The sequence below is a fragment of the Perognathus longimembris genome, chromosome 6 (assembly GCF_023159225.1).
Source record: "Perognathus longimembris pacificus isolate PPM17 chromosome 6, ASM2315922v1, whole genome shotgun sequence".
NCBI classification, from domain to species: domain Eukaryota; kingdom Metazoa; phylum Chordata; class Mammalia; order Rodentia; family Heteromyidae; genus Perognathus; species Perognathus longimembris.
The window spans coordinates 73,478,341-73,504,227 of NC_063166.1; the positions used below are offsets into that span (position 1 = coordinate 73,478,341).

Here is a 25,887-nt window from a genome sequence, read left to right on the forward strand (position 1 = left end):
CCAGAAGTGGAGCTGTGACTCAAAGTAGTAGAGCCCCTAGCCTTGAGCAAAAGAGCCTAGGATAGTGCCCAGGCCCTGAGTGCAATCCCTACAACCTACCAAAAAAAAGTGGGTCTCATATTTTTCAAAAATCGATAGGAATCAAGGATTTATAGAGTGTTGAATTTTTTTTTAAACTGGAATGGAAGGTAGGTACTTTATAATACATGGTTTAAAGCAAGAACATCGGGACATTTTCATCATGCATCTCTAAAAATTCTAGTATTTGAGTTGGAAAAGTCTCCCAACAAAATAACTGTGGAAACTAGTATTCATGTCATATCTGAAAAGGTGTCTTCAGTTGTATATCTCTTCATTCTCAAAGCCACTGGTGAGAATAGGTAAGGTGGGTCTCTGCCCCTAGGGCCCTTGTTGCCAAATCTGCATGGGATATTGCCACTTTTGTCCTTACTCCTGTGTGAGCACTTGGTCTGATTCAGCCTCACTGTATCTTAGAGCACTGGAGACAGCATCAAGGCTGTTTGCTGAGAAGGAAAACATACGTTTCCCCTTCAGTGCTGCCTGGACCTTAGGCAATCCTAGTATCCTCACCCAAGCTGAAGAGCTTCTCTGGGACCAATCAACAGGGAGGTAGCAAAGGTCTGTGGGAAGAGCAGAGCCTCTGGGAGTGACGGCCAGATGTGAATTTGTCACCTGGAGTGAGAAAACATAGGACTCTAGAGGAACTGATTACATCCAGGTGAGGAAGCAAGCAGGAAGACGAACTCAAGAGTGTGAGGCCCAATGGCTAAGTTACAGCCATAGACAGATTTCGGGGCCAGAAGCCAAGTGCTTAAACTGCAGGTTGGAGTGGAGTTCAAGGCGCTTTCAGGTGAGCAGTTAGGAATTATCTGGCTGAGCTGAGGAGCTGCTCAGACAGGTAACAGGAGGGACTAAGGAGAAAGCAGCGATGTAAAGCAAAGGGGCAAGTCTACAAAAACATCTATTGATGGTTCTGGAAGGAGCTTCGTTGAATTAGAGTTTTAAATTAACACTCCCAGTATACATGTAAATGAAAACTGGGTTAGCATGTGCTATTATTAATCTGTTGACAACATGCTCTGATAACCCAGTGAGAAACATCCTCAAGAAAATTTTCTCCTATAAGGAATCTCTTATCAGAAAAGTGTTACTGCTTTGGCTACCTGGAAACTCAGCCACATGTGATTCTCAATCTCAGCAGCTATATAAACCCAGAGGAGCCATATTACCATCTCCTTTGTATAATTTCATTCCATTTCTGTAGTACAGTATTTTTGTTCTTTGCTTTTAGTTACTCAGAACTTTCTTTAAAGGACTGAGGGGGGAAAATAACACGTGCTAGACAGAGCAATGTGGCACACCTTATTCCTCCTTCAAGAAAGGACTTTGCCCCCAACTGTTGGTGGAACTATCAAAAGAAAACCTTTAGGGGCTGGGGATATGGCCTAGTGGCAAGAGTGCTTGCCTCGTATACAAGAGGCCCTGGGTTCAATTCCCCAGCACCACATATACAGGAAACGGCCAGAAGTGGCGCTGTGGCTCAAGTGGCAGAGTGCTAGCCTTGAGCAAAAAGAAGCCAGGGACAGTGCTGAGGCCCTGAGTCCAAGGCCCAGGACTAGCAAAAAAAAAAAAAAAAAACAACTTTATGTTCTCCTCCCCTCTCCCCCACCCCCACACAGATCACCTCATCTGCAGAGGCTGAGCTTTTAACCAGAACAATCCACATGCATTTTAAGCCAGGGCTGGAAGACTGAGTTCCCCAGGGATTTGGCTGAGGGTCATCACCCTGCATTACAGATTAAATCTCCTGTGCCCACTCCTCCTTTCCTTCCTGTCATCCTGTCCACAGGGCTGGGTCCCAGGGGTATTCCAGAACAGACAGGCTGCCTACCCACCTCCACAATCTGTGTCCCAAAGAACCCAACCTTGACAGCGCAAGAACAGAACAACTGGGACTAGGAATGTGGCTTAGTGATAGAGTGCTTGTCTAGCATGCATGAAGCCCTGTGTTCGATTCCTCAGCACCATGTAAACAGAAAAAGTCAGAAGTGGCATTGTGGCTCAAGTGGTAGAGTGCTACCCTTGAGCAAAAGGAAGCCAGGGACAGTGCTCAAGCCCTGAGTTCAAGTGCCACGACAGGCAAAAAAAAAACAAAAAAAAAAAACAGAACAACTCATAACAGGAAACACATAAGGTACTTCAGAAAGGGGTGAGGATACGGAATAAAGTGTTCACACATACATGGAAGGCAATGTAGCATGGACTACAGCCTGACGAATGTATTTAAATCCTGTCTCTGTCACCTACTAATTGTGTGACCTTAGTGAATCTCTTGTTTTCACTTGTTTTTGAAGACTGCATCTACCTATATAGCCCTATACTGGCCTGGACCTCTCCCTCTTCCTCAGGCTACTGAGTGCTGGGATTACAGTCATGAGCCAGTACACCTGGCAGGGCCTTAGTTTTGCTTCTCTTAGGTGGGATAATAAAGAATACTTATCTCATAGAGCTGTAATGAGGAAGAAACCAGCCAGTAGGGATAAAGCAGTTATATCATCATCTCAGTATGCCAACCACTGCTCTAAGAAGTTATTAAACAGGCCAGGGTGGTTGGCAGTTGGGCTGAGCCAGGCACAGGCATGATATAAGTTAGGGCATGCTGAAGCAGGAATGTTCCCAGAAATAGGTCCAAGCAGGGCTAGCCTGGGCGATGTCACAGACGTAGACTTGTGTGGGTGCTGGGCTACAACTCTCTGGCAGCGCAGCTGTACCCTGCCAGGAACGCCTACACACCCATCTATATGCTGAGCTGGGGGAAGCCCACACCAGCCACACCTTGTGCGTGCCCTGCTTTTCTTGGCTTTCCTTTGTGGAAGGAGGCACCTGAGGCCTGGGATGCTGGCCTGGAAGTCCTAACAGGAAATAAGGCCCTGCTTCCTGATTGCCGGCCCGATGACAGAGCAAAAAGAAGTTTGGGCTGCATGCTGAGAAACACTTGGAAAATAGAGAAACAGATTGTAGGAGTGCCTGCAGGCTGCTAGGGTTGGCAAAGATACACGCAAGAGCGGTAACACTTAGTAGAAGGGTACCTCCTGGGAATATAAACAAGATCAGGCAGGGCCCCATTTGCCTTCCCGGCCTAGTTACCTTCCCCCTACCCTTCCTTACAGGGTAAAGTCCAGCATTTTATATCCCACAAGTGAGATGTCCCTTTCTGGCCTCAGGGACCTTGTATATGCCATTAACCTTGCCTGGAAAGTATGTCCCCCCAACCCATCCATAGTAGCAGCTGTTCACATCTTTTAGGCCTCTCCTGAGTCTGAAGACTTAAAGAAGTCTTCCTTGTCTATGGGGCTGGGAGTATGGCCTAGTGGCAAGAATGCTTGCCTTGTATACTTGAAGCCCTGGGTTCGATTCCCCAGCATCACATATATAGAAAAGGCCAGAGGTGGTACTGTGGCTCAAGTGGCAGAGTGCTAGCCTTGAGCAAAAAGAAGCCAGGGACAGTGCTTAGGCCCTGAGTTCAAGCCCCAGAACTGGCCAAAAAGAAAAAAAAAAGTCTTCCTTATCTACTCCACCTACAGTAGGTCTCTTACTATGGTTTTTGGCAAAGACCTGCCTGCTCTTTTTCATATCTTCACCACAATCATCTTTATGTAACAGAGGCTACCTCATCTTAAGCTAGCCCAAGCTATACTCTGTCCCTGGGCACACCTCCCCTACCCCCCTCCACCCCCATTCACCTATGCTGATTAGGTTTATTGCTCACCACCTCATTCCTAACCACCAGAATTTACCTGAATCAGAGGCAGAAGCACAGATTCAGACATATTTGGGTTCAGAATCCACTTGTTATGTGGCCTTGGGGCCGTCATTTGAACTTCTCCAAACCTCTTCTTTCCCCTTCTGTAAATTGGAGACCATCATCCCAGACTACTGGGTAATTATGAAGATGAGGTATGACCACATGTGCAAGCGTTAAAGCTCAGGACTAGGGATTGGGTCAACTCTAGTTCTCTCACCCATCCCTCCCACACATAAAGGCCTGCCACTAGGTGGCAGTCCATCTCAGCTACCCTTTCCCCCTTTGGACAAAGTTCCTCAACATCATGCTCAATGCTGAGCTTCTTGGGGGCCACACTGAGGGAAACAAAATACATACTACATATAGTGACCACCAGAAAAGGCGAAATCAGAGGCTTCTGCCATGCAGGCAAGCCACTGGCCAGCTGGGTGGGGTTGCCTGAACATTCATTTCTTCTACAATCACAAATATCCATCTCAAGAAACCTTTCTCTTTTATCAGCTGGACGCTCTTGAGACCTCTCACCTCTGAAATGCAGTATGTCTTCTGCTGCTGCCTGGCTCAACATTGGTCAGAAAGGTTCCACCATGATTACAGGTGTCCTCAGTTTGGGGGTGCTGTTTGGGGAATGGCCTCAGGTAAACAAAGATATGGATTATTCAATTACCACCAAAAAAAAAAAAAAACCAACATAGGCTTATAACTAGACAATGGAGAGGAAGATCAGTAGTGTGAGGTGAAGTGGGAGAGATAGGCTGCCATCAAGCCCCACGGAACTCCAAAGCCAAGCAATTTTAGGTGCAGCTGGATTTCATGCATGTAGTTGCAGGATGCTTTTATTGTATTTTAGAGAGTAAAGTTTGGCGCACAGATGCAGGCGAGATCTAGGATAAATAGTCTGAGGAGGAGTAGAGCCCTGGGCTTGTGTGGGTGGAGTGCACTGGCCTCGTTGGAAGGAGCTGGGGAAGGGCAGAGAAAAGCAGGTCTCTGCAGAATTTGGGTCCACATTGAGGTGAGAAGGTGAAAACCGTGGAAGGAGCCCTTTGAGGAGAGCAGGCGTTGAATGGGGTGTGCAGTGGGCCGAGCGGGGTCCAGGTTTGGAGTCCCCTATGCTTGCATGGAGGACCAAGTTTTAGCAAAAGTCAGATGGCCCTTCAGAACCAGCCCACTATTTGAGCTCAGATGAAGGGAAGCTTCCGATGCAACCGAGGGAGATGGAAAACAAGACCTAAAAAACAAGCCTGACTGGGGCAAAGAAGGGCCCCAACTCCTGCAGCAGGCAACAGAGCCCAGTGTGTGGGCAGCCGCCTCGGAGGAGAGGGGACCCTGGGGACAGGGCGGAGGACGTCTCACACCCGGGGGGTGGGGGATTTCCGAATTAGGGGAATCGTAGCCGGCCGCAACGGCCCCAGGGGCCAGACAGACGCCGGGGGTCCTGCCAACGCAAAAGCGGCCCGCAGGGGGCGGGACACACCAGTTGTCCATCACGGCCCAGGGACCAATCCGAGAGAGGCCCCGCCCCTACCCTCCCCGGAGGGGGGCGCGCGTGGGTCCGCCCCCGCCGCCGCCGCCGCGGGTGTGAGGCGGCCCGGCCCGGCTCCCTCCGCCGGCAGCCCGCCCAGGTAACTGGGTCCAGCTGGAGGGTCCCAGGGACGCACCGCAGCCGCGCCCTCTCTTTTCCATCTCGGCCGAGGCGCCCGGGTTGCCGCGGGGCCTGTGCGGGACGGTGGGTGGGCGGGCTCCGGTGCGCGCGCCTGACTGGCGGTCGGCCGCGGGGCCGCAGCCTGTGGGCGGGGTTGCGTGCGTGACCGACTGGCTGTGGATCGCCTCGTCGGGGGGCCGCACGGGAAAGCACTGCGGGACTGTGGCACGGGCGGGCTGGCCGTGAGCCGCGCGCGCCCTCGCCGCCATTGCACGCGCGCCCCCGCCTGCGGCCTGCCCGGGGGTCGCGGGGCGCACGCGCGGCGGGCGGGGGTCCTCCCCGCGGGCGCCTTTGTTCCCGGCGCGCGGAGGGGCGGGGCCTGTGGGCGCCCCGCCCCCGAGCTCAGGCCCCGCCCCGTGCCCGCTTGCAGGAGCCGCCGCCGGGTTCCACTCGCCGGTCGCCCCAGCCGCCGCCGCCGTCTCCGGTCTCCGGTCTCCGGGCCCGCCGGGCCTGCGCCGCCGCCGATCTCCGCGCCTGAGCCATGGCGGGCGCCGCGTCTCCCTGCGCCAACGGCTGCGGGCCCGGCACGCCCTCGGACGCCGAGGTGCTGCACCTCTGCCGCAACCTCGAGGTGGGCACCGTCATGACTTTGTTCTACTCCAAGAAGTCGCAGCGGCCCGAGAGGAAGACCTTCCAGGTCAAGCTGGAGACGCGCCAGATCACGTGGAGCCGTGGCGCCGACAAGATCGAGGGGGCCAGTAAGTGCGCCTCCTCCCCGGCCCGGCCGGGCCCGGCCCGAGCCCTGCGCGCGCACTGCGCCCGCGGGGGCGGCTCGGTCCCTACCCGGCTCGGGGAGCCCCGACGCCGGGGCAAACTTTCTAACCCTCCCCCTTCAGCCCGGGCCCCGCCCCCGTCTCGTCTCGGGTGGTCATTGGGGCGGGGGGGGGGCATCCGGGTCTTCGATCACCTGACAGGACACCCCCTTCTCCCAGCAGGATGGCGGGGGCGGGGGGGCTTCCCTGCTCCAGGCCTAAGAATTCGCGCTTAGAGAAGTGTAGGGCGGGCTTCGACTCCCTAACACTTTGTGGGGGAGGTTGTCAAGCGGTGGCCAGGGGGAATCCGGGATGGTGAGTGACCCTCACCCAGCTGGAGAACCTGGATCCCGACCTCCCCACCACTCTTTCCCCAGAAAGCCCAGTCTTTGAAACTCGGAGGGCCTCCATGTGCAAAGGGACCTTTGGATTCCGTACGCAGAACTTAAGCAGCAGATGTTGGAGCTGGGCTGGTTTTGAAGCAGAGTCAGGCCTGGTCTTCACCCTCTTGGGCAGAGGAAAGAAAACGGTCCTGTTGAGGTTGGAAAAAACCTCAGAGAAGGCAGTAGCTCCTTTTTCCTGGATGCTTCTTTTGTCCCGAAGCTGAGTTTTGGAGGCCTGTGTGGGTGGGCAGACACCCAAAGCCCGAACTAGGGCTCTTGGTAAAGGAACCAGGCCTCCTTGTCCCGGCAAGCTGGTAACCAAGGGGCTTGGTCTCAGGAAGGCCAGCCCCGGTGCCTTGGAGCCAGGGATTCCTCTTGGAAGTGTGCAGCCAGTTTTGGGTCTAGCCTTTTGTGTCCTATGTCCGGTGGTTGCAGGGACCTTACCTAGAGTGGCTCCTCTTGGTTTCCTGCCTTTTTTTTGCCTAGCCAGGCCTGAGCTTGGTGACTTTTGCAGAGGTCCTTGGTGGGAGGAAGGAGTTGGGGTATATTTCAGAAACCCCAGATCTTTCACAGTGGTAGTTTAACTTAGCACGCGTCTGTACTGTGGGCCGATGGGCACTCAGCTCTGTTCTGCTCTTCAGTCCCCTAGCTGAAGAGTTGGTGTGTCTGCAGCCTCAAACTATGGGTTGCTGCCTGCAAGAACCCTTAGTGACCCAGGCTCAAAACCAGTTGGGTGGTGGTGTGGGGAGCCACCAGGAAATGAAAGCCCAAGAGAAGATCCTGCACATCTTCCTGGGTATACTGTAGATAGGCGTAGATGGGTGCGGAGGTGGGGAGGAAGAAAAGTCTTGTGGTGAGGTGAGGCAGCCATCCTCAGCTGCAAACTTCAGATCTGACTTAGAACTGACACAGCGGCTGAACCTAGCAGTTGTACTGTCCCCATATGCCCTGTCTACCATTTTACTCATTTGAGAGAATATGAATTCTAATGTAGAAGAAGGATAGATGCTACAAAGAGTTGAGATAGTCCTGGGAACATCACCCAGACAATAGATTACAGACAAGGAATTTGCAGCACTCCCAATTACTAAGGTGGTGTTGGCCAGAGGTTCCCAGACAGAGTTCCCCTGGGTCACAACTGCATTCTAATCATGTATGTGTGTTGTGCATCACCGAGCCACTTCCCAATTCTGGAGACTTGGTTTTCCTCATCTATAAAATAGGATGACCGTATTTCCATCATGTATGCTTTCACTGGGAATTAAATGAGATAGTTGATGTAAAGTATTAGTGCTTCACACTATAAATACTGATAGATGTGAGCTGACATATTGCAGTGCCCCAGACATTATGGCCATTTAATAAACAGCTATTCATTGTCATTACCACTATCATAATCATGGATTGTGCTTGTTTTCCTAGACCCTAGGTTAGGGATGTTAAGGGTGGTCTAATGTGGTTGTTAAGACAGGATAAGGACGAAAGGAGGAGGAGGAGGAGGAGGAGGATAGCAACTCAGTTGACATTTCATTTAGCTTACTACTCAGAAAAAGAGAGGAAATGGTTTTGTTTTGTCTCACCCCAGCTACCCACCTCTTCACCACCTATCATGTAATACTGTTTCTGTACAGAAAGTATTGGGAGTTTTGTATAGTTGACTCCTAGATTTTCCTTTTCTTTATATAAAAGTCAGGGCCTGAACAAAGGAAGGAGTGTAAGGGAAGGGGACCAGCTAGTGCTGTGTCTCACTGAGGTCTTTGGGGATGGAGGCAGGAATACACAGGACTTCATTTTCCCAGTTCCCTCCCCTCCCCCAAAGGTAGGTCAGCAAAGGTGCAACTTCTCATTGCCTAACTGAGACTTGAGAGGCGTGGAGGGTAGGCAGAGGATGTAGAGGGGTCCTGGTCCTTAGGGGATCCAGATTGAAAGACAGGGCAAAAGACCATGTGGAGTTGAGACCTTACAGGTGGAGCATCCCACTTAAGCACTGTCCCACTTCTGCCCATTCATGGGTCATGCCATTGAGGGTTCCAGTCTGCAGCTGCCTTCTGTAGACTATAAGGATGATTGGGTTGCTAATCCAGTTCCCTGCCACCTGGCCTCTTGCCCAAATGCCTCAGGTGTTTAGCCTTGTCCTGCTGACTCTGTTAAGGTACCACGCAGCTCCTGAGGCCTAGCCAAAAATAAGTGCGCTGCTCCCCTCCGGCTGGCCATGGACCTGAAGGAGATAGTGTCATTCAGTGCAAGTGCATAGTGTTCCTGTGAGGCTTGATTCTGCCCTTATTCTCATTTCACCCTTGCGCTGTGGAGTGGTACCTGCTGATTGTTAGAGCAGGAGTTTGGCTCAAAAAAGGGGTGGAGCAAGGTGCCCATGTTTCATGACTGTAATCCTGGCTACTCCAGAGGCTGAGATTTGAGGGTCGCAGTTCAGTGCCAGCCCAGGCAGGAAGGGCTGCCGTGAGACTCTTACCTCTCAAGTTAACTACCATAAAACCGAAAGTGGCACTCTGGTTCAAAGTGGTAGAACTCTAGTATTGATCAAAAAAGTTCAAGGACAGCACCCAGGCCCGGAATTCAAGCCCATGACTGACTGACATCATTTGGGAAAAAAAGGCGGCGGGGGGGGGGGGGGGGGGGGGGGGCGGTGGGTGGAAAAGTGCTTTTGTGCTGTTTAGTAGTGTGTGGTATGACAGAAGTCAGGCTGGTGTTTGGCTTTTTGTGTTTCAGACTAAGTGAATAAAAAGTGATTATAGCCTTCCTGCTGAGAACTAAAGCGACTTTACACCCTGTTTTCTTGGTAGTCCTCACAAGGACTCTGCAGGGTGGTAGGGAGTACCACCTCATTTCACAGTTGAGGAGATGAAATACAGGGGATGATCAGAGCCAGTGTACCATCTCCTCAGCTGGGCCCAGCCTCCAGCAGGGCTGGTGGGTTCCCCATGCTCCAGGTAACTGCCCTTGGGTTATGCTGCCAGTGACAGGGAGACTACGATCCCTGTAGCTTGTGTTGCCTCTTAGGAGAAAACTTTTTATGCTTAGACCAATTTCTAGGTAAAGCTTCCTGACAGCCTCAGTCTCTGCCTTCACACTTTTCCATCTGGTGCCTTCTGGTGAGGTGGTGAGACCCATGTTAAATGAGACTGTCTAGTTGAGGGTCACTGTTAGCACAGAGGCCCAGATGGAAACTGGAAGTGCTTTGGGGATTCCAGCTGAGCATCTCTAGGGGCCTTTCTGGGGGCCTTGGGCTTCCAATCTTTAGCTGATAGGTCTGTTAATACTCTTTTTTTTTTTTTTTTTTTTTTGGCCTGTCCTAGGCTGTGAACTCAGGGCCTGAGCACTGTCTCTGGCTTCTTTTTTGCTCAAGGCTAGCACTCTGCCACTTGAGCCACAGCGCCACTTCTGGCCATTTTCTGTGTATGTGGTGCTGAGGAATTGAACCCAGGGCCTCAGGTATACGGGGCAAGCACTCTTGCCACTAGGCCATATTCCCAGCCCTGTTAATACTCTTCTAGCCGGGTGCTGGTGGCTCACGCTTGTAATCCTAGCTACTTAAGAGGCTGAGATCTGAGGATCTCAGTTCAAAGCCAGTCTGGGCAGGAAAGTCCATGAGACTCTTACATCCAGTTAACCACCAGAAAACCAGAAGTGGAGCTGTGGTTCAGAGTGATAGAGCGCTAGCCTTGAGCAGAAAAGCTCAGGGACAGTGACTAGGCCCTGAGTTCAAGCCCCATGACAGACAAATAAAAACAAAATCAGTACTCTTCTAGATGACCCATTAGGCCTTCTTAGGTGTTGAGTGGAAACTGCTTCTTAACTTCAGAGAAACTTAACCAATGGCAGTTGTGAGTGGTACCTTTGAAGGAGGACAGTGGCAGAACAAGACAGCTAACTGCTCTTGATGGGGCTGCTGGGCTCAGAGGGAATGGTATTGGGACTAGGCATAACCCCTGTGGCTGTGCGTACTTTCTAGATGGAAGGAGGAGAATGCCAAAAGCCTGATCTAAGAATTGGTCAACAGTGCCAGGCAGATATCATCAAGGGTTCCTTTGGTGGTGGGAGAATGGTAAGAGCATGTGTCTGAATCTTCAGAGCTAGCCATCCCTGCTGCCTGTGTGTTTCCTGTCTGACTGTGATTTTTCCAGAGGAAGTCAGATCACTCAGTGTTTCCTCAGCACCTCAGGCTTGCCCCAGTGTATGTGTTTCCAGGCCCTCCAATCCAGCTGATACCGTTTCCTGTGAACCTGGAAAAAAGGCTGGCTTCACAGATGGTTAGCAAAGCTGAGCACACCAAGTGCTAGGAATCAATCTTAAGACCTTCAGCTCCTCCCAGGACTCTGTCTTCTGTGTATATCCAGAGAGGGGGTCAGGGTTTACAAATGCTAACCATACGCTTTCTTCAGGTGGCCCCTTAGAATAGGGGCATTATTTGTTCAGTAAGCATTTGCACATCTCTTATTTGCCCAGAGCCAGGCACTGAGGATTCTAAGGATGAATAAGACATGGTCTTGGGCACCGATGATCTGTAGCATTGAGGAACTCTTAGGTGAGACAGCTGTGGAAATGTGAGATTATAACCCTGTGTGTTAGGTACCCTATGAAGGTCTGTGCCAAGGGCTCTGAATATAGAGTCAGGGAGATAACATTGATTGAGTGTTTGCCTCTGTGGTGCTGGGAGTCACTCCATGCAGAGGTTGGGAACACCATTGGCATGGTAGAGGTGAAGATGGGATAGTTGGGGACAACCTCAGGAGGAGGGCCACCTGTGTGCTGTGCTGTGTGGTGCTTCGTAATCACCATGTCATCAGTACTGGAGTCAGCAGAGGCTTTTGACTTGCCTTTTTGTTGGGGAGCATTGATGAAGGCCCAGGCAAGGGCACCTTGCAGAGCCAGAGCCAAAGCCAGGACACACTAGGGGCAGATAGGAAGGAAGGAGCCTAGCCTGCAGAGGTGAGACACTGGAATTTCGTCAATCAGCATATGAGCTGTGAGCTCAGAATACAAATGAGGGTTGAAGTCCTGTTCAGCTTCCTCGCTCTGTGACCTTGAGCATGTACTTTTTACCTCAGCTCGCCATATATAAAAGCGGGGGTAGTAGCACATTGCATTTCTTGTCAGGTCTTTGTGAGAATTTGATGCGAATCCTCATGTAAAGTGCTGGCCTTAAGTGTGGTGGGTGTATGGGAGTAATACGTGGAATTGACCTCGGGGAAATAGAATTGAGTCCCCAGGAGGGCCTTGAGGGACAGAGAGGGGACCTGTCTGTTATGTTCATGGTGCCTACTAAACCCTTTGATTCAAGGCAAAAGACTACACATGCTCTCTCAAAACTCTTAGAAGCGGGCTGGGGATATAGCCTAGTGGCAAGAGTGCCTGCCTCGGATACACGAGGCCCTAGGTTTGATTCCCCAGCACCACATATACAGAAAATGGCCAGAAGCGGCGCTGTGGCTCAAGTGGCAGAGTGCTAGCCTTGAGCAAAAGGAAGCCAGGGACAGTGCTCAGGCCCTGAGTCCAAGGCCCAGGACTGGCAAAAAAAAAAAAAACAACAAAACTCTTAGAAGCTGTGTGGTTGAGACTCTTTCTCATGCAGGCATTTGCAGAGAGGCAGAGCAGTTGGCTGAAAGTAGCTGCCTTCCTGTGGGCACAAACATCATACTGGCCTACTTCTAAACCAGTTCTACATATATGAGCAAGCCATGGGGAGACCCTGTCTTCCCAAAAGTGCTCTGGCCCAGCCCGGGGTGGTGTGGCTCCTCTGCTTGTCCCTGTCAGCACCCATCCCCTCTAACCCACAGCATCTCCTCTCACTGGATGCCCTTTCCTATGGGATGTGGCTTTAAGAGCAGTGTCAGAAGTGAAGCCAACCTGAGGTGGATAGCCCCCCAGGGAAGTGGGTGTGGGGTAGGAGGATTATTCTGGTGCTCCAGGTGAAGTGTTGTAGCAAGGGAAACTTCTGGGAGGGCTGCCCTGGGGGAAATCTGTAAACAGAAGTAATAAATAGCAGGACTCCCGGAGGGCAAGGAGGGGTCCCAGTGTTGTCTAGATAGTCCCACTCTGTGGTAACTGTGTTCTGGAAACAGTGGATGCTCTAGAACCAGTTTCTGCTTTTCCTGTGACCCTGGGGCAAGTTAATCTATCAACTGATCTTCAGGTGAAAAGAATTGCTTCCTCACAGAATTCTGTATTAATGCTAATCAAGTGAGATTGTGTTTGAGATGTGGGAGATTTCAGGAGAAGTGCCTAGCACAGCATCTGGTGCTCAGGTGACCCTCAAGCATTCCTTTGCTTTACTCTCACTTTAGTAAACTACAGAGCTCTGCTTCATTCCACCACCAGGCATGGTCACAGGTGGCTGCTCTAACAACCTGACTAGGAGTCTGTTTCCTACTTGTTTTCTCTATCCTCTTCCTGAATCTGTACACAACTAGAGCATCAGGAAAAAAAAAAATCTGGAATTTCAGTAGTGCACTGGGAGTTCATGGGGCATTTTCTCATCCATTGCATTGTTTGAGCTTTTCAATAGCTCCATGAATCCAGGGAAGGTAGTAATTATTATCCTCCCTCCCTCAGAGAGGAAGAAACCAAGGTCCCAAGGGTGGGATCACATAGCAAGTTCATTGCAGAGCCTAGATTTCTGATTCCTGCTCAGTCTTCTGTTTATTCTTCCACTCTGGGGAAAGTGACAATAAGATGGACTGTTTCATGGGACTAGACATTTCGTTAATTTGGACAGATATCTGATCCCTATGCTGCTCTCTGGCCAGATGTGCTTGTCCAGCAAAGGCTTGCATCTGGGGACAAGCTCGAGTCATTGCATCTGTTTCAGAGCCTTTCCTGCTCTCATCTTATGAAGACATCCTCATCAAGATGCTTGGGCCTTCCCAGAAATACCTCCTCATAAATACACCCCCCTCTAGGGTAGCACAGGTAATAGCTCACAAGGAGGACAGAAAGGGCCTTACCCTCTGGACTTGATTCTACTGGCTTATGGTCAAAGTCCACCTGAGCTCTGCAGGAGACTCAGACCTGCTCCAGAGCCTCCTAGAAGGCCTCTCCTAAGATCTCCCGCTTGTGTGCTCTTTCACTTGTTCATCACACATGTCTTGGGGGTCTAGGTGCTGTAAGTTAGGCTGAGTGATATGTGACTGCTCCTGCCTCTACTCATGCCCAGTGGCCACAGATCTCTAGCATGGTTTGCTCACAATCTCATAACGATACCCTTTCATTAAAAAGAAAAAAACAAAAAGCCTTGGTGGCTCACTGAACAAGTGAAACATCATTTGTCCCTGGCTTTGCACTCTGGCATTTGCTGACTGTGGTAAGCATTGTGAAGTCTAGTAATGAACATAAAGTTAGGGTGGATAGGGCCAGAAAGAACATCAACAGCCAGGCAAATAAAATAACCACAGGGTGTAGCAATGCTGTGAAATTTGAAACAAGAAAGTCTGCTGTTTGTCGGGATAGGCATGGACATGCTATAATGACAGAAGACCCCTAATCCACAGAGCTGACAACAGAGGTTCATTTGTCCCTTAGGCTGCACGCATGTGCCCACCTAAGTCACACCACCACCCCTGGAGAGTAGTCTTGGTTCTCTGGTCCAGCCCTGTGGTGCAGAACCTCAGTCCTCTGGACAGTATAGGCAGTATTAGAACATGGCAGTTGGGAGGGAGGGATGGCTTTCTGTGACTAATGGATGGGCACAATAAGTGTGACTGCCAAGGCAGAGCAGAGTGGTGTCTTTGAAATAGGTAGCTTTGTGTAATCTACTGGCCTTCACCTTAACATCCGTGTCCCTACTTGAGCTGTCCACTGGATCTGATAGGTTGTGGCCATAATTCCACCATCGCCTTGGAATTAGAGCCTTTAACTGCCTCTCATCAATGCTACTCCAGAACTCCTTTGCTGAGTGTGCTAGAAACCTGTAGGGACTATGCTTGGCCCTCAGAAAACAAGGAAAGAAGCATGAGTGGAAGTTGTGTCCCTGAGTTCAGTTGAGTTGGGAGAAGAGGCAGTGGGAACAGTAGAATTGGTTCTTTGGGGAAGGTGGTAGTTCCAAGAGACAGGCACAGAGAGTCTTTACTTGCATTCCTGGCTCAACCCTTAATATCCTTGCACCTTTATTTCAAGATTCTGTGTATGTGTGAGAGAGAGAGAGAAAGCACACGCATGCACACATGCATGCTGAAACTAGGCCTTGAACCCGGCCTTGAACTCAGGGCCAGGCTGCTTTCATTTGGCTCCTTTGCTTAAGGCTCATGCCCTACCACTTGAGCCATAGCTTTCCTTCTAAGACAAGTACTTTTTCAGGTGGTGCTGGGCTAGCCTTTGACATACTGCATTGACTATGTCCCTGGGCACACGTCCTTATGCTCTCCCCAGGCCACCTCCTAGGAACCAGTACTATCCTGGGGGAAGCAGGGTGGGGCTCCTTTTTAAAGCCCACATGTAGGCTTTGTGTATAGGCTGTGCTGCTTCCTTCCTGCCCTGGCCTTTCCTGGTGTTGGCCTGAGGCCCTAGCTTTAGTCAGAGTGAAATACAGAGTAAATGGAGTAAAGTCTTCTGAAGAAGACTGGCATCCCCTTTACTGAGACCAGACGTGACACAGGAGCTGGGGAGCAAGAAAAGGAGTTGGATGGTCCTTGATCCTACAGTGCTTATAATCAAACGTGCTACACACCATGAAAGTCAGCACTGAGAGGAGACAGTGATGTCGTAAAGTGCTGTAGAGGAGATGGAATTGGCCTTCTCTCTATAGCAGCCCATCTTGCTGGGGTTGGGGGGGGGTCCCTTCCTAAGGACTAGCTGGCACACCAGTGTTAAGTAAAAGATCACAAAGGCTCTTGAGGTGGTTGCGAGCAAGGCGTGGACACTGAAGAGTAAATTCTCCTGAAGTTCCAGGCCCTCTCAGTTCACTGGCCAAACTAGTGAGGAGGGTTGGTTCATGGCAAGTTTGACCACTTGTGTAGGATCTGATTCTTCCTTGGTCCAGGCAGAGTGTTCTCTTGGGTTGATTTCCTGTTTTGTTGGTCGCTAGCAATATGGCTGGGTTGAAATCCTGAAAAAATGACAATGACTATTGAGGGTGAAGACATTCTTACCTGAGCATCATGTGTCCTTGGTGTGGCTTTGCCCATGTGAGATGAGAATAGGGCCTTGAGTTCTGGCCATGTAGGTGTGGGTATGTGGGTAGAGAAATTCTAGCCCTGTTGGATTGAATGAGTGGTCAGCCTAAGGCCTGAAGAGTATGGATCTGTGCTTTACAGGGTGACTTACTGTAATGAAGAGGGGGGAATAGCCCCAGGTGGCCACAAGTCCCAGAGCCTGCTTAGAGGCAGGTCAGCAGAGATGAAATTTCCCTCATCTGGAAGGTTGAGCCCGGACAGGGACAGGGCTAACAGGCTTTTCCAAGGATCTGCAGACCCACCTTTTGTCTCCCTGTCCCACCTGATGTTCCACGTTTGGAGGCAGCTCTCCTCTTCCTTCCCTAGTCAATTCCTCTACCTACAATGATAATTGAATGTAACAGGGCTCATGCTGGCTTGTCAGTCACAGCTGGGATTGTGGTCTTCCTTGGGAGCTCTTAGCATGCTCGCCAGGGAGGTAAGAAAAGATAGCATATGCTGCTGGGTCAGGGATTTTAGAGAGGCCCCCCTGGAGGCCTGGGTTGACATGAGAACATTCTCTCTGATGATCAGAGTACCTGGTGCCAGATGGCTCTTAAGAGGGTGTGCTGGTCTCTGCTCTGAGATCTGGCTTGCCCTGGAATCATAAATCTCTGCTGCGTTTAATGTGTGCCGGTGAGGAAGTGGGGCAAGAAGCTTCCCATGAAGGTAGAACTCTAGGTAATTAAAACTAGGAGGGGGAAATCTCAAGGCAGCTATCTCGTGTGTGTGCGTGTGTGTGTGTGTGTGTGTGTGTGTGTGTGTGTGTGTGTGTGTTGGTGTGTGTGTTGGTCTTGGGGTTTGAACTCAGAGCCTGAGTGCTGTCCTTGAGCTTTTTTGCTCAAGGCTAGTGTTCTAGTGCTTGAACCACGGCTCCACTTCTGGCTTTTTGGTGGCTAATTGGAGATAAGAGTCTTAGGACTTTCTTGCCTGTGCTGGCTTCAAGCTGCGATCCTCAGATCTTGGCCTCCTGGGTAACTAGGCTTACAGGTGTGAGCTACCGGCACTCAGTGGGAGGTGAGTTTAAAACATCTGAGATGGGCTTTTGGGGATGGCTGTAAGTTTTGCTGTGGGGTAAAATCAAAGACTAGATCACTCACAGGGGCTTGTGTCACTAGAAAGCAAATCAGTGACAGGGGTGTGACTTGGCTGGCATGATGCAAAAGGAATGTGACCAGATGCTGAGGGCTGAGTCGTGCGGCTCCAAAATAGGAGAGCCTTGTGGGGTACACAGAAACAGGATGAGGCCTCTGACTTGATGACTGCCTCCGTCTTGGAGAATGTTTACTCAATGTTAGGGATTTAAGTCTGGCTGCAGGGCTAGGAATATGGCCTAGTGGCAAGAGTGCTTACCTTGTATACATGAAGCCCTGGGTTCGATTCCTCAGCACCACATATATAGAAAACGGCCAGAAGGGGCGCTGTGGCAAAAAGAAGCCAGGAACAGTGCTCAGGCCCTGAGTTCAAGCCCCAGGACTGGCCAAAAAAAAAAAAAGACTGGCTGCACCTTTACTCTCAAGAAACCAGAGAATAGGGGGCTGGGGCTGGGTGAAATCAGAGGCCTCTGCTCTTTCCCCTCCCATTTGTCTCCACACTTTACTTCCAGGCCCTTGTTATTTCTTCATGGGAAAGATCCCCTAGAGTTTCTTTACTCCTCCTAACCCATTCCATTCTCTCTGCGAGAGAAAGAAGGGCCTGCAGGTGTTCTGGGCTGTGGGGAACAGGGCCCATTTATCTAGTGAGCAGGAGCAGTTCTGGCAGCAGTGACTGATTGTATTGTTAAGTTCCAGCTGAATGTGAAGTAGTGAAGGCAGTAGGCACAGTCCATGCCCTCAAGGAGTACACTCTAGTGGAAAAGACAGTCAGACAGTCTTAAAATACACTTGCAGTCACTACTGGTCTCAGGGCAGCCTGGAGTCCTTTCATCTTCCCCTCTGTCTGTGTTGTTTTTACTCTGCCCCTTCTCACAGGGGTTCTGGGGTAGCACAGCACACAAACCTAGGGCATGGATAGTCCTGACTCTGAACTGTTGTTGCTCAACTACCTCCCCTGTAACTTCATTAACCTCTGTAGGCTCAGCTTCCCCACTTGGAAAATGGAAACCCTAATACCCAATACCTTACATGGTGCTATTTGTAATGATAAAACGCTTTTATCAAAGTGAAAATGCAAGGTATGATGGGATGCTAAATGCCATTCTTACTGTACCTCTTTTCCCACCAGCACAGCCAGCTACCTCATCCTTTGTGTTTCTCAGAACATTTGTCTTGGATTCTGTTTCACATGAACTGTCTAGCATTGTGCACAAATCTAATCCTTTCTCCCATTTTCAGGTTGCTTGAGGTACCTAGCATGATACTTCTCAGTGAATATGGTGAGTTGTGAATGATTAAGGCAGCAGGTAATGTTGGAGGGCTAATGAGAGAGCAGGGATAGAAAAAGTGATTCTGAAGTTTAAATTTGTGCACCTGTTTGAATAGTAGTGCTGTTAGCTGACCCAAGGGGCATGATTCTGGTAAGAGATGACAGACAGTTTGGTTCAAGGGTTGCCTTTAGGGTAATTTTGAGATGGACAGGTAGGTAGGGATAGGAAGTAGGTAGTTGGGTTGTAGGGTGAGAAGCTTAAGAACTTATTTTGTGAGTTGTGTATACATAGTAATTAAAGCTGTGGGCATTGGCTCATGCTGACTAGGAAGAAGGCAAAATACCTGAAGAGGTATTTTGGCCTGATCTTTGATGATGGCCAGTGTTTAGTAAACCAGGTGAGGTTCTGTAGGAGAAATCAAGGGCAGGAAGGAAATTGTAGTTAGGAAAGATGATGATAGAAAGCAACTTACACCTAGTACTCTGATGCATTGTGGGGGGCCTTTTGAGATCCTGGACAGTCCTGGGACCTGACCTCTCCCCTGTATGTAGCCAGGGCCAGCAAACACAATGCCCCTGGCCCAGAGGCTGACCCTTGGGCTACCTGGTGAGTTGTCTGGGTTTGAGCAGAGAAGTTGGGGAAAGCTGCTTTTCACTGATGGTGAAGGCCAGTATAGGCCCACTTCCCTCCTCTCTCGTCCGTGACACTGACCCGGCTGCCTCTCCTGTGTTGATGCCTTGGCCTTCATGCCTGGAGAGGTCCAGTCCTGCCTCCAAGGCCCTTTGTACATGCTCAGCACCACACACACATCTCCCCTTGTTCCACTCTTTCATGACTTCATAGTTATCTGCTTCCCCATCTGTTTCCTCCCTCAGGCAGGGGTTTTCTTGAGGGCCGGAACTCAAATGCTTTATTGATCTGTTTCCCCAGGGCCCAACCCAAGGCCTGACAGGGAATCTGGCCCTAGTAACTGATAGGATGATGGAAAGAATGAATAAACTTCACAGATGACTGTGGAGCTCTCTTCAGGTTCTGAGTTCACTCAGCTGGGCTTCTTTTCCTTAAACAATATTGTTTTATTATTATAAATGTGATGTACAACGGAGTTACAGCTAAATAAGTCAGGTAAGGAGTACTTTTTTTTTTTTTTTTTGGACAATGTCACCTTTTCCCTTGCTTTCTGTCAGTTTTTTCCTCTCGTCCCCTCCCACAAGTTGCATAGTTGGTTCTCCACACAGTGTCTAGTGAGTACCACTGCTGCATTTGTTCACCCTTGCCCTTCCACTTCTGTGCCTCCCCTTACCCTTTCTTGAGGTCTAGGCATTCTGTTGCCACTTCTGAAATGGGTGTCGATAAGCCATGTGCTGGGTGGCATGAAGCGTGCGGTGACTTCCCTGCTTTTTCTCTATATCCTCAGTGTCCAGGGCTAAGGCGGCTGTGGGATAGCGAAGAGGGCCTCAGTTTGCCATTAACCACTATGTGACCAAGATAAGACCTTTTAGTCACTCAGTTTTCTCCGAAGATTCCTGTAGAATCTGAACTGTAGGTGAGTTGTGTAATGGGCAAGAATCTTGGGCAGCTGCAACCTGAAACAGTTAGGTCATCACAGTACAAGGTCCATGTAGAGGGAGCCCACAGACCTCCATCCAGCTATCTGAATAGCTTCTTCCTGTTTACCAAGGTAGGAAAGAGGCTGCATGCCAACTCCAGCCTTGTTGCTCTTCTAGGTCAGGTGTTTGGCTGGGGAGGGGGGCTGGTCCTCTCCCTCTGCTGCCTCACAGGCATGGAAATGAAGGGTGCCCCCAGCTTCACCTCCTGTTGTCCTGTGATCCCAGATCGGGGGAGGCGATCTGTGCAGCTGTTTAGAAAGTCGTTGAAAGTCAGAGAACACTAGGACCAAGAAGCTTGAGTCTAAGGTCTTGGGTTCGGTGGTCAGGTTCCCTCACCTTTCCGGGGACCACCTGTTTCTAACCTGAGGGAGGAACTGGCAGGCTCCCAGGGGCTTCGCTCTGAGGAATTACATAAAAGACTTAATGCTCCACCCTTGCAATTCCCTTTCTCTCTAGGGTTCCTGCTGGGCTGGAACTCTGCTTGCGCTACAGAATGCAGCTGCTGTCCACCTCCCTGCAGTGGTTGGCTAGGATGGTTGGCCAACTGGTCTCAGCAGGAGAGCTGGTGGTAGCCCTGTAGCTTGGCCCGACGTCTGGGAGAGGGTGGAGAATGGGAGCCTAAGACAGGAAGCTGCCCTGCCTTTAGAGGAGCCAAGCATTTAGATGGGTCCTCATTGTCCTACCCCTTTCCCAGGCTCCAGGCTGGCCAGCTGCCATTTAGCTTGTACCTTTGACAGCACCCTTTCTCTGCCCACCCAGCTGTAGCTTTTGTGTTATCCCAGGGGTAGGAATCAGGTTCTACAGTAGGAAGCAAGTGCTGAGCCAGCACAGAGAACTGTCTAGCTTCACAGCTTCTAAAGTGAAAAGTATTTGGGATTCTGTGGCTCAGATGAGGAAACAGGCTCTTAAAAGGACAGCAACTGTCACTGGACAGTGGCATGTCCTAAAAGTCCAGATCATCTGCTCTGAGTAAGTGCTGATCTCTGGTCTTTGTGGTCTCAAGCCAGGAACCTGTCACCAGACTGAGGAAGAAAGAAAGGACTGATCATGTTTTTAAAAGAAAAAAAAACCCAGTCTTGTAGAATTCTGCCTCAGTGCTTAGGGCTGGGAGCAAGCGCACTTGTTTGTGCTGAAAACCAAGACTCAAAGCAATTCAAGGTTGCGGAAGTGGGGTGGGCCAGAACTGCTGCTTCCATGTGGTGTCTGTGTGAAATGGGGAGTACATCCTCACCCGATGCCTTCATTTACCCCACAGTGAGCCAGAGCAGACAGCAGACTTGGTCTTGGTGCTTTCATCTGTCTCCCGTTCCTCTATCCTATTATGTGGGGGGGGGGAGAGGGGGCAGTGGTGTGTGGCCCAGACGTAGGAACATGCAGATAGTATGCCACAAACTCAGAAAGCAGCCTCTGACTTAGAGCACATCTGCACACATTGATATAAGCATGAGGACTAAGAAGCCTCAGGAGTCCTGCTGCTCCCCCAACACCGTGGCCCCCTTCCTGAGAGGCTCCATTTGGGGCTGCCTTGAGGACAATGCCAGCTGCTTTGTGGCTTTGCTCTCATAGGTTTTCGTGCCACCCAGCAGGAAGCTATATTTCCCTTTTTTGCTGTCAGCTTTCATAGATCCCCTGTCGATAATACCAGGCATACAGGCAGTGGGCTCTCAATAAGGCCTTCCCAGAAGCCTTGTGAGGTAAGGGAGTCCTTCGCTCAGGGGCAAAGATCTATGAGAGCCTCACAGCTGCCATGTGAGAGCCACATGGTCCTCCCTGCCAGGCCTGGCAGCTCTAGGAAGCAGATGGACAGGACAGGCTTTCTGAAGGCGTGTGAAGAGGCAGATTTTCATCAGGCATGGAGCAGAGCAGAGCCCAGGATTCCACTTGGAGCATCAAGCAGCCTGACCTCTGCAAAGGTTCTTAGCCCGCAGAGCTGTGAAGCATGTGATGTTGGTCCTTGGCACAAGCACAGTGGTCTCTCGTTCCAGAGCCTCTCGTGGAGGGAGGGCTGAGTCTTTCCATCGGTTTACGGGAAATTAAATGTAAGAAACTGGGCCTCCCTCACTACCCCTGGCAGCTTATCTCATCATTGCCTTCCCATAGCCATGTGTGGAATGACACTGCCTAGGCCTTTCCCAAGCCTGGCATGGAACTCTAGTTTTGAAGGAGTCAGTGTGTGAAAGCTCCCGACAGGCTAGGCTGGGTGAGCAAGGCCCTTGTAGGTTGGGATGAGCCTCCAGGCTTCGTCCTCATGGTGCAGTGCACATTAGGTTGCTCCCTGGTTGTGAAATCCAGTCCTCGTCCTCAAAGAGCTCTTCCTTCTCACCCCCTTGTCTCCTGAGCAGGCTCCTAGTATCTCTTCCCTCCAGTGTTTGCTTGAGCACTGGTCTCCAATGAAACTGTGGAGGAGGAGGCTGGGGCTTCAGTCTTCTTCTTTGAGTAGTTCTCTGCTCCCCAAGCTCCCAGTTCTGGAAGGGTACTTCCTGACCCATAGAGAGTCTGCCCCCAGACCACACTGGGCTGGCTCAGCCTCCCCTTCCCAGCTGCTCTAAGGCCCAGGACATGCCTGACCAGGGAGTCTCTTCCTCATGATAGCAGGACAAAGGACCGCACTGCATGTGTTTGGGGAGGCGGGAGAGTGCTTTCCAGGAGCACAGTGGAGTAGCTCACTGCTGCCAGGTCCTTTTCAGCTTTCTTTTGGCTTGATGGCCTCAGAAGGCATCTAGCCATGTTGGTTTCTCCTTAAGGAAATACAAGAGACCAGCTGTGACCACTGGGGGGCTTAGGAATGCAGGATGCCTGGCCTCCAGACTGGAACATACAGGACTGCCTGGAGCTTACCTAGGACCCACTGTCTGCATGTGTTGGGGCTGCATGTGACCTGGCAACAGGCCTGGGACTGGCCCTGCAGTTGCCTGCAAAATGTCATCCACATCACTGTGCATCATCTCTGGTGCCTGGTGAGCCGCAGAAGGGAAAGACCCCGGTTAAGGATCATGCAAACCCTGAACTCCGTGTGTGCGTGCACATGTGTGCGTGAGTGCATACACATTCGTGCATCTTCATCAGAAAGTGTAGTTGGGGGAGAGATCAGATTCGTTCCGGAAAAGCATTCTGGTTTCTGTTTCAAAGGGCAGAGTTTGTGGTGGCTTTGCCGTTTCTGATCTGGGCATTTCCCCTCACATCTTTGGAAACTGTTCTCAGGCTGAGTCTCTTTGACCCAGTTCTCCCTCTCTCCCCTTTCTGTCTGAATATAATAACATCTCATCTTTACTCCAGCCCTATTTCACTGCTCCTTCCCAACCCACATGGCCACTTTTCCTCATTTGTTCACTCAGTAAGCACTAGAGGAGCTCTGCCTGGCCTCTGGGGGAGATGAGAAAATGCACAAGCAATATGATGAATACAGCGGGGAGCCCCAGTTAGGGAATGAATCCATCCTGGGAAGATGGTGCCAGGCCAAGGACTAGGATGAAATTGGAACCAAAAGCCATAGCTGTAGGTCCGGTTTCAGTTGGATGGAGCAGAGAAGATGGGAAGGTTGAAGTTGAGAGATCATTCTGAGCTCTGTCACAACACAGACTTGAAGGCCATAGAGGAAGCAGATCCTAATTAGGCGGGGAGTGGGCAGCCTCTGGAGGGCAATGAAGGGGACCTACAGTGGTCTGAACAATGTTTTATGAAGATGCACAAGTCAGGAAGGATGACTGGTTGGTGAGAACTAGAGGTAGGGCCATTGGCAGTCAAGTCAGGGTTTCCAGCTAGAGGATAGGCCGGGGAGTTTTGCTCTGAGGATGGAATTGGGCCGTTACTGTCGCGGTAGGGAACCCAGGGGTTGGACCAGCTACTGCTGGGGTAGAAGGGTCTGCTGTGGCTGAGACTTTTAAGATGTGAGACATTTCAGTCATTCCCAGATCTCTGGGCCTGAGCCTGCTTCTTCCCTGGTCTCCTGAGCCCCGTGTGGGCTTGCTCAGCTCTGCTCGCTGGGACTTTACAGTTGGTTTATGTATGCTTTATGGTGTCAGAAAGCAGTCTGCACCTAACAGCTTAGGGTCCCCATTGAGTCCATCTCTCGGGTCAAAGCATCCATCTAGCATATGTTCTGAGCAAGGAAACAGATGAGGAAGGGGATTGCACAGGGTACTCTCTCCAGAGAAAGCACTCTTTCTGGTCTCTAGTCTTTAGCAAAGGCCTAACCTTAGATTGTTTAAGATTGTTTATCACCTCTGGTAACTGTGAGTGGTTCGGGCTCTGCCCCTGTGGTTGGAAGTTGTCTTTTCTTTCCCTCTGTGGGGAGGAGTGTGAGAATGAGGAAACTGTGCTGCTTTCCTTGGGCAGTGACTTTGAAGCCCCAGGCTGACCTTTGCCCTTTGTTACCTTCCTAGTTGATATTCGTGAAATTAAGGAGATTCGCCCAGGGAAGACCTCACGGGACTTTGACCGCTATCAAGAGGACCCTGCTTTCCGGCCTGACCAGTCCCACTGCTTTGTCATCCTCTATGGAATGGAGTTCCGCTTGAAGACCCTGAGCCTGCAAGGTGGGAGTCCAGGGCATGGGTCGGGGGATTGCTTGCCAGTCCCCGGCCTTTAGCTCAGCTGTTGCTCTGCTCACAGCCACATCTGAGGATGAAGTCAACATGTGGATCAAAGGCTTAACCTGGCTGACAGAAGACACATTGCAGGCAGCCACACCCCTACAAATTGAGAGGTAAGGCCCACCCTGATGGGATTAGGAGCTGGGGCCTTAGGGGCACAGGGTCAGGGACTTTAGCCCTCTCTGTAGGCAGACACCCCTGCTCCTCTGTTCCCCAGGACCCACCCTAATGGCTGGAGGAGTGGCCCTCACCTCAAGCTTCTCTCTCTCCAGGTGGCTTCGGAAACAGTTCTACTCCGTGGATCGCAATCGTGAGGACCGGTAGGTGCTGAACTATGGCTTGTACCCAGCAGGTAGTTAGAGGTAGAAGAGCATAATCCAGGAGACCAGCCAGTCCGAAGTGGGCCAGGGGGTTCTGGTGCACATAGCTTTCTGCTGCAGAAAGTCCTCTGGTGGCCTTGGTGCAAGCTGACGAGAAAAGCCAGCATGAGGGCTGGGAATGTGGCCTAGTGGTAGAGTGGAGACTGAGGGTCCAGTGAGCCGATGCCCATGCAGAGCGAGCACCTGCATTCAGCAGCGGTTGGCTGGTGCTTCCTGCCACGCTGTCAGGTCAAAGGATGTGTGGCCTCACCTCCTAGACCCCCTTCCTAGGAGAGAAAGCCTCCCTTCTCCTCTTGTTGCCAAGCCCATATCCTGGCTCCGTGCCCTGGGCAGGACAGTCCTGGAGGGCCAGAACTCTGTGAGGGGCTAACCCTGTCCCAAGCACTGTGGTGCCGATTGGGGGTTTTCTAGAGAAGCAGGTAGGGAAACTAAGGCCAAGGTGTTTCAAGTGAGCATTGCCCTGTGTTGTGGTGAACTCAGCCACCTTCTGTGAGCTGGGGAGGCGGGCATGACTGGTACTAGGAGGTGTTGGAGATTATTTTTCCTGCGAGTCATGCCTGACCCACTTTCTTGAGCCTGGTCACTTCTTGCCAGAATCATGGGCCTTTTTGTTTGTTTGCTTGATTGATTAGCTCAGATGAAGAAACAGGGGCCCAGAGAAAAGAGGATTTCCTTCATTGCCCCCTGTCCTTCAGAAGGGATTTCCTTCATTGCCCCCTTTCCTTCAGAAGAGGTTTCCTTCTGATCCAGTCTAGCCCCCAGGAATCCAGCTTCCCGGAGAAGAGCTGTTTCCTGTTCAGCTAGCACCGTGGGCTCAGGTGGATGTCTGTTTTTTCATTCAGTATATCAGCTAAGGACCTGAAAAACATGCTGTCTCAAGTTAACTACCGGGTCCCTAACATGCGCTTCCTCCGGGAGCGGCTGACGGTAAGCACCTCTTGGATCTGTCTGCTGGCAGGAGAGGGCAGGCCAGGAGCCCACCAGCTGGGGCCTGACTAGGAGTCGCATTCTGTTCTGTGTAGGACCTGGAACAACGCAGCGGGGATATCACCTATGGACAGTTTGCACAGCTGTACCGCAGCCTCATGTACAGCGCCCAGAAGACGGTGCATG

The 25,887-nt window shown here is 51.0% G+C and overlaps 1 protein-coding gene across 3 annotated transcripts in view; it reads left to right on the forward strand.

The window, feature by feature from the left end:
• Positions 1-5,421: 5,421 nt before the first annotated feature.
• Positions 5,422-25,887, forward strand: part of Plcg1 (phospholipase C gamma 1) — a 32,359-nt gene continuing 11,893 nt past the window's right edge. For 2 of the 3 annotated variants that reach the window (XM_048349324.1, XM_048349325.1), the window contains exons 1-6: positions 5,945-6,226; positions 24,185-24,337; positions 24,414-24,507; positions 24,667-24,714; positions 25,617-25,701; positions 25,797-25,880. In XM_048349324.1, the coding sequence (XP_048205281.1) occupies positions 6,010-6,226; positions 24,185-24,337; positions 24,414-24,507; positions 24,667-24,714; positions 25,617-25,701; positions 25,797-25,880 (681 nt within the window). In that variant the 5' untranslated portion in view covers positions 5,945-6,009. Of the gene's footprint in view, positions 5,449-5,898; positions 6,227-24,184; positions 24,338-24,413; positions 24,508-24,666; positions 24,715-25,616; positions 25,702-25,796; positions 25,881-25,887 lie in introns of those variants that run through there. The other variant, XM_048349327.1, reaches the window with a different exon arrangement.